This window comes from Ornithodoros turicata, unplaced genomic scaffold (genome assembly GCF_037126465.1).
Source record: "Ornithodoros turicata isolate Travis unplaced genomic scaffold, ASM3712646v1 Chromosome65, whole genome shotgun sequence".
NCBI classification, from domain to species: domain Eukaryota; kingdom Metazoa; phylum Arthropoda; class Arachnida; order Ixodida; family Argasidae; genus Ornithodoros; species Ornithodoros turicata.
This window is the reverse complement of record NW_026999387.1, coordinates 623,917-632,635: the sequence shown is the minus strand read 5'-3', so window position 1 is coordinate 632,635 and position 8,719 is coordinate 623,917. Positions and strand designations below refer to the sequence as shown.

General features: G+C 43.7%; 1 protein-coding gene across 1 annotated transcript in view; it reads right to left on the bottom strand.

The window, feature by feature from the left end:
* Positions 1-6,052: 6,052 nt before the first annotated feature.
* Positions 6,053-8,719, bottom strand: part of LOC135374478 (caspase-7-like) — a 319,855-nt gene continuing 317,188 nt past the window's right edge. Inside the window, exon 12 of the mRNA XM_064607433.1 lies at positions 6,053-7,699. Coding sequence (XP_064463503.1) covers positions 7,187-7,699 — 513 coding nt within the window. The 3' untranslated portion in view covers positions 6,053-7,186. The remainder of the gene's footprint in view (positions 7,700-8,719) is intronic.

Here is an 8,719-nt window from a genome sequence, read left to right as displayed (position 1 = left end):
GAAGCTGGTTCCACTTTCAACTGATCCCAGTCACTAAGTGGTCCCACACGCAAAGTGGGACCTGTCCAATAAACCACTTTGAAGTGGTCCCACTCCAGATTTTTGCCTGGGCAGGAACAGCAAAGTGAACAAGTGAGTTCATTTCATGTGTGCCTTCGGTTTGTTATTAGCAAAGTTACATATCATAATTTTACGCTGTCCATGGTATATGCAGGAAGTTTCGATACGTTGCCTACAAACAGTTTACCAGGTGGCTCTGGGGACCATTAGAAAAGCTGAAAGCACTGCAGAAAAGTCCTCGAAGCATGTGCTGTACATGCCATATGGGAAAACTTTCCTTCTGAAGCACACAAAGGTTTTTGCCTTTTTGAAGTGTGATGCAGTAGATGCTGTCTGACCATGAGCATGTTTATTCGCTTTCACTGAGATGAAGCTCTCACTTTTCGTTCAGGTGCTTGTACGCTGCATTGAATGCCTCCCATCATGACAGCAGTACACTGGATGGTACTCGATGGAACACTGTCTAACGTCAGCTATAAGACATGGAGCTAGAGGTTTGTGCATAATTGCCGCTGCGGGAGAGGTTCCACGGATCCAGGCATGGACAAAATGTATCCTGGAACCATGCAATAACAAAACTAAAACAAAAAGAAAAGTGGTTTCATGGAAAACGTCAGACAAGGACATTAACGCAAGTGAACAAACCCCTACTCCGGCACAGTTCTGCCCCTGCCCCTCTTTGACTGCTTTCTTTGTCTGGTCCCTCTGAATGAACAAACACAACCTTCATACCATAAGCAATTACGTTACTTCGAAGCAGTAACAGTGTTATACACGTATTAGGCGATGTTTTGAAACAGAGTTCAAACTGACGTCAGCACCCATCAAAATGAAGAGCGGTAAAGAAGGGGAAGCCAAAACGGCGAAAATTTCACGACAATAATGTTCATAATGTCAATAATAATCATGTCATGACGTCAATGTTCAATGTCAATAATAGCGTAATGTTCTTTAGAAAGTTTCATGCATTGGGCAGTTTCAAACCTGAATCTGTAGGTAATGTTATGCGTGCACACATTCCTTGGTGTTGTCCCTCTGAAGTATTATACTGACAAACACATGGGTAATAACACCGTTCATATTTAACACCTTGACACTGCGCAATATCCAAAGTAGGGACAGAATAAAGTTTTCACACTACGCCACGGTTGAACTTCAATGAAAACTACATGTTGAATTTGAGTGTCATTTCTCTTGTCTTGTTTTGTTTGTTAGTTACTTGTGTTTGTTACTTGAGCAGGTCAGTAAAAGACTATAGCCTTTTACTGACTTTTGCAGTAAGTTTACACATAGAAGTTTGTTTACATTTTGTGTTTACATTTAAGCGTTTGCAGTAAATTTTTAAATCCAGTAGATGTTTGCAGTAAATACAGTAAATGTCTGTAATGGGTAAATGGAGTAAATGTTTGCAATAAACAGTGCCAATAAATGTTTTCAATGGGACATGAAAGACAAAATTTGGCATATAAGGGTACACGTTTACAAAAAATTGTAGCACATGCGGGTCAACACGCACATGTTGAAGACAAAATAATGTCCTAGAAAGAGTGCCCGATACTATGGTAGTTGCATGTAAATGTTAAGGCATGTTGAGACAAAAAAGGATGGCCTCATGTAAACCTGTAATTGCATGTAAGACTACAAGACACAAAATGGTGGCTCGTATAGCCGTCATATCAAACGTGTGCCAATTTTTTTCTCTATTCTTCTGTGTCTGCTTCATAAGTGAATCAAAACATGCCTTTTACATTTAACGTACATCTTTTCCCTACACAGAACAACAAGCAAAACTGACCCAGTGAAGTCATTTGCCTTAAATGTGAGTGAATATGTGGGTTTATGTCGAGTACACTGTTCGCCCGAAGTGCTTTTTGAGGTGAATGAACTTGCGCTTGTAGGGTGCATCCTTTTCTAAACTCGCATTACCAAGCGGATCACTTCCTTTCCCTCAAAATGGTGCTTTCAGTAGAAGATGCGTGAAGATGGTGAGGAAGGCGATGAAGTTGTTGCTCTCATGCAGGGATGTCTTGTCTAATCTAAAACTGCTGATCTGCAACTGTTGCAGAATCAGCACTGCACGATTACCGCCTTACTTGTGCAGTCGACACGCCTTGTGGAACTTCGTCTGGTAAACTTCAGATGCAAACATGGTGTTACAGTCCTTTCCACCACTGCAAGACAAAGAAAATCACGCTCCTGTCAAGTGGGGCACACCACTGTAGCAGGACACATTGATGCCGTTGACGGGGACATCAGTAGAAACAGGACATTATGATGCACACGGCAGTCTGAATGACTGAGAAATGTAATCGGAAAAGTTTCTTTTCCAGGGATATCAGTAATGCGTGGTTCACACTACAACTTCTCTCCGTTGCGGTTACGGTGCGGATCCAGTGCGGAGGTGGCTGTCGTACGACACGCTGTTCAGACATATGCGTTCTTGATACGTCAAACGCTTGTGGTTGACCAATCACGTCTCCACTCCACCACGTCTCCATTCCACAGGCAGCCATGAACGGGCAACGTGATGTGGTCGGTGAAACTTTGAATATCTGAATGAATCTCTGTACTCGGCTCGGCGTGGGTCGTAGAGCCACGGGTATTTCTCGACCTCTGAAATTAGAGCTTCTTGTTTTGCCAACGTGCTTTCACCGGAGGCAGCCATGTTGGAAAAGCACGCGACAGCACAGCAGTGATGCGCTTGCGCGGAGCGCGTTCGCTCATTGGTCAGCTGCATCTCCGCAGGTATCCCGTACCGCATGGAGTTCGGTCGAGCTCAACTCTTGCGGTGCGTGTGCTCTTCGGAGTGTCGTGCTTCGTTGTCATGACAACCGTGTCGCGCCGCATCCGTAACGCATGAAAATGCAACAGTGTGAACCAGGCATAAGAAGAGGTCATCACGATGCAGATGACATTCTGAATGCCCAATAACTTTAACAAGAAAGCTTTTCCCAGGGACAGAAGTGAGTGACGACATCATGATGCAGATGACAATCTTAATCACTAACAAATTCGATCAAAAAGTTCTTAGATGGACGTCAGTGACAGAAGCCATGATGCAGACAAATGCCCAACAAATTTAATCACCACCAGCTGGCATCCTTGGCTGAGTGCAAAGTTCTCCCGAGGAATGCAAGGGAACATGTTGACGCAGAAATTCAAATAGAAAAGGTCTTCCGAGGACGTCAATTCAGGAGGACTTCTTGATGCAGGTGACAGTCTGAATGCCCGGGAAATGTAATAAGAAAATATCTTTGGATGACACCAATTGCATTGGTGTCATCCAAATATATTTTCTTCCACACCAACAATTGTTTGGTATGTTGACGTGCTGACGACAGTCTCAATGGCTAAGAAGTTTAATCAGCAAAATTCTAATGAGGACATTAGTGAAAGAAGACATGTTGGTGCAGACAACAGTGTGAATGCCTATCAAATATCGTCGAAAAATTTATCTGGAGGATATCAGTGGAACAGGACAGTCTGAATGCCTTGGAAATTCAACCATAAAAGCTCTTCGACATCAATGCATGAGGACATGTCGACGCAGCTGACAGCCTGAATGTCTAAGAAATGTATTAAAAAAGTTATGTGGAAGACGTCAATGCTAGCGAAAAGTCTGATGCAGACGACAGTCTGAATGCCTGGGGAAATTCAATTAGAAAATGCCTTCCACATCATTGCAGGAGCACTTGTTGATTGAGTCAACAGTGTGAATGCCTATCAAATATAGTCAGAAAACGTATCCTGAGGATATCAATGCATGAGGACATGTTGATGCAGATGAGAGCCTGAATGTCTAAGAAATGTATTTAAAAAGTTACGTGGAAGACGTCAATGCAAGAGAAAAGTCTGATGCAGACGACAGTCTGAATGCCTGGGGAAATTCAATTAGAAAAGACCTTCCACATCATTGCAGGAGCACATGTTGGCAGAGACAACAGTGTGAATGCCTATCAAATATAGTCAGAAAACGTATCCTGAGGATATCAATGCATGAGGACATGTTGATGCAGATGAGAGCCTGAATGTCTAAGAAATGTATTTAAAAAGTTACGTGGAAGACGTCAATGCAAGAGAAAAGTCTGATGCAGACGACAGTCTGAATGCCTGGGGAAATTCAATTAGAAAAGACCTTCCACATCATTGCAGGAGCACATGTTGGCAGAGACAACAGTTTGAATGCCCATCAAATATAGTCAGAAAACTTATCTTGTCTTCTAGGTCAATGCAGGAGGACATGTTGACGCAGGTGACACCCTCAATGTCCAAGATATGTAATCAGAAAAGTTAATCAGTAAATCAGGACTTCAGTGGAAGAATGCATGTTCATGCAGATGGCAGTCTGAATAGCTAAGAAATATAAAGGACATCAGTGCAATAGTACACATTGGTAAAGACGACATGCCCATCAAATCCAACCAGAAAGGTTCTCCGGAGGATTTCAGTGCAAGAGGACGATTTGATGCCGATGACAGTCAGAATGCCTAGAAAATTCAACCGCAAAAGTTATTTCAAGGACATCAATGCAAGAGGATGTGTTGATGCACACGACAGTCTCGACGGCTAAGAATTTTAATCAACAAAATTATACCGAGGACGTCAGTGAGAGAAGACATATCGAAGCAGACACTGTAAACCTTTGTGTAGAGAGCATGCGGTGGCGCTTGCTCTAGGCAGCTTTTTTTTAATGCCTCTCATTAAGTGTCACATGTCTAAGAGTGTACACGCATTACCCGCACTCCATGGCCAACTAAGTAATCCCTCTATGTCACACGCGAGCTCATGAGTGTCCTATGTCGTTGGCCGTATAAATGCATGTGCCAGACTGCAGCAGGCAAGTGCTCGCGGGCGGCTTCAATTATTATTTAGACGTATATGGCTCTCTGTTTAAGTGCAATTTTATTAGCATACGAATGAGGCCGTCCGAGACACGTAGCCAACACTCAGAATTTCCATTGTTTTAAAATAGAAGCAGCATTCACCTCTACATATTAACGAGACACGACTGTATTCTCATATTTTTATATGCAATCTGCAATCTGACAGCATCGTTCGAACTCAGCTTGGTATCAGTTCCTGAGCACCATTTAAACTTGGCGCGTTTGTCGTCAACTCTTGATGACAATGCCGAATGGATTCGGGAGGCATGGTGTATTTGGCGCCATTCGTGGAAAAGCAATCTGAAATGGTTTGCGAATATTCAACCCATTTAAACTTAGCAGGGCTGATTGTGGTCGACATGGTCTATCGTGGCGCCATCCAGAAAGTGAAATCGTTTACAGTCTAGCATTGAAATTTTAGCGCGCAGTGGCATTATGTAAGAAATGCGGCGAGAAAAGTTCGTCTAGTGGCGACATGTATTGAAAACAGCTCGAAGCGCATTCGCTTGATGTCAAGGTGACGTGCGGGAGTGGCAGTGACGTCGTCTGACGGCAACGCAGGCGTGAATATGACGTCAGAAATACTCACAGATATTGGGGGTATGGTCTGTGACGTCAGAGATTGCTCCCAGATAGTGCTTTCTATACTACTGAACACTATCAGAATCATTTTGTGAAGAAGTACATACTTTTCTCGAATCACTTTTCTTATATTCAGTACCCTATTTGGATTTTGCAGCTTATTTAGAGTATTTGTTTCTGTGAAGTGGAGTTTTTCAGTAATGAGTTGTTCACACACTGTCCGGCAGTACCATAGCTACACTGCTCCTGTTTCTTGTGCATGATCTTATTTGATTGTATTCCCATGTATTTTGCAGTGATCACGGTCATTTCTTTATTGTGTGGTCCTCCACGATATAGTTTAATATCGATGTGGCCCGCGATGCCATATGAGTTTGAGGAAGCTGCTGTACAGTGTGGTCGAAAAGCAGGTTGAAAATGCTGAACCAAGAAGCGGTAGCCCCAGGTTTATATTTGTTTATGGAAGACGGGCAAGGGTGCAGGCCAGCTGGTATACATGGCGAGAAAATGGAACCCGAGAAAGGGACTAAGGAGGGACGACACGACACGTTTATTTTTTCAAATATGTTTCGAATTTCACAAATTTATTTCACTTCTAACACACAAGTTTTGCTGCGATGTTGTCTTGTTGAATGTAGATTACAACAAATGGTGTATCATCTTTTACATTAGATGCGTTATATGCATTTATTTTTAGATGCGTTTCTCTTAACATTTCGCGCGATGCGAGCGCGATGCATGGTCGCATCAGGACAACTTTGGTTGTCCACTCTACAGGGTATTTGCTCTAACGTATGCACAAAATTTATTTAAAGCGAGTGATAAAAGAGACCTGTACTTTTCAGCTGGTTAAGTAAGAAACAGGTGCTACTAGTGAAGCAGTACCTGTTTCTCACTGAAGTAGCAGAAAAGCACAGCTTGCTTTTCTTTTATGGCTCGCTTTAAATATATCGGGACACGTTAGAGCAAACACCCTGTATATAGAAAAGAAAGCAGTGTGCTAAGCCCAGAACCCAGAACACGAATTTGGTGAAGCAAAGATCCACACTGACGGCTCTGAATTGCATTGGGGCAAAACAGCGCTTGGAGTACCGTACTCTAGATCTTGCTAACAGCGGGTTTTAGTAGATCGGAAGCATTCTACGAAAACACTACAATAAAGAACACAGTCATATTGTAGATTAGCATTGTGGGGTTATCCGCTTGAAATTAATCACGCGATGCACGTATTTTCGGTGTATTGGTAGAGGCGCTATTGTGAACACGTTTCTTCGATTGTATGTTCGGGTCATTACTCATTACTTTTATTGTACTCTTGTCTGTTTGCAAAAAAAAAAAATTCAGATGACGATCACGAGCCAGTGCATGCCAAACTTCGAATCTCCATGACGAAAACCCGAGACTGGGAAAAAGACGAAAAACAGACGACATGACACTTTTTCCTTTTCTTTTTCCCAGTCTTGGGTTTTCGTCATGGATCTCAGCCACCAGATCGCTTGCTTTTTAACCATTTTATTTGGAATCTCTCTAGCTAACATGCTTCAATTATGAACGCTGCATAATCATATACACTGCCCTCGGTATATCATATTGGTAATACATACACTACACTACAATAGACGTGTTGGTAATACATTATACTAGATAGTGCAATATTGCATTTAAGTATGCAACTGAAACGACAGGTGCAGGGAATCGTTGACTACATAGCCATTAAGATGAAGTTTCTTAAGGGGCATCAAAACGTACGCAACAGGGTTATTACTGGGAGTTTTTGACCTTAGATAAGTATCAGAGAGATCTGGGGAGAATACACCAGCCTTCGATATGACGAAGTCTTCATCAGTAGGGTGGTGGAGGATGATCGTGTATGGGGTACTGAATGGCCATGCCAGGTTATGGTCATTCGCACTGGAATATATGCATAGCTGAGCACAGATTTCCATGTCACTATGCTGGTTCTTACTGGTATTAACACTTAGCCCAAAAAGGTAACCATTCAATTGGAACTTCGTGCTGTCTATGTTGTACTCTATTTCAGATTCACCAAGCTTCACCAACTTTCCTATTCCTTTCGGCCTCCATTCTATGTGTGCGCGTGACAATATCTTCAGGTTCATATCTGCATCAGGGTAGTCCCGGTTATCTTCAATACGTGGACTTGGTGGCCGCACCTGACAAAGATACAAAGAATGCCGATAAACGTCTGAAGATGCTTCAGTAATAACAATTCTTAGAGAAATGCAATACCGTAATAATTGTTGCCAATAAATACGCTTCATCCAAAATATGCAGTGCAGCTTGGAAATGTCCGTCAACTGCCATAGGAAAGCTGCACACAGGTTGGCACGTAATTGCTGATGAGTTGGTGGCTGTAGCATGTGTGCAAAAAGCGATTGAATGGCAGACCCATTTCACTAGATCGAATTCCTCTACAGTGGCAACACCTCCAGGGTAGACGGGACTCGATACGAACCCCCCCGCTGATAGGGTGCCATGACCAATCAGGTGTTGTCACGAGACTGGAAATATTTTGGAAAGGTCATACTTTGAAAACCATTGAAGAGTGCTGCTTGGATAGACGCCGTGAACTGCAACAACTTTCGCGACCGTCACACTGCCCCCGCTCATATATTAAGTTCTTGTAGAGGAGGTGGTATTCCTCTACATGAGTCCTGACCGACGATGATGGAATATTCCAGCGCGCAGATATGCGTAGCCTCACGCTAGGACGGTTCCGGTGCTGGCTGGCAAGCGCAGCTGCGCGCGCCAGCACAGACACGTCTTTGTCGTCATCCACGGACCCCACATCACTACCTCTCAGACGCGGAGCGGTGCATGCCGTTGAGGTCTGTGTCAATACGATGAAGAGCAGAATGAGGACGACTCGTGGATGGTGGAGGACTCGACACACGGCCTGTGATTGTGCCTGTTAATGCAGCAGTAACGGGATGGCGGGAACAAGAGCGCTGCGATCTGGGCGGGTTCCAAAGATGAGGTGTAAGTGCTGAGTGGTTCAGTGGCTGCTGATTCCGTTGAGTACGTTGAGTTGCTTGGAGGGAGCTGATTGTTGCTGGGTGAGTGTGTTGCTGAGTGGGCGACAGTACCGCCGGAGAAGTGCCAGGGAGGGCCATCATGAACCACGTGGAGGCCGAAAAGTCAGCCTGTTCCGATCTCCATGCGGGTCCCCAGTA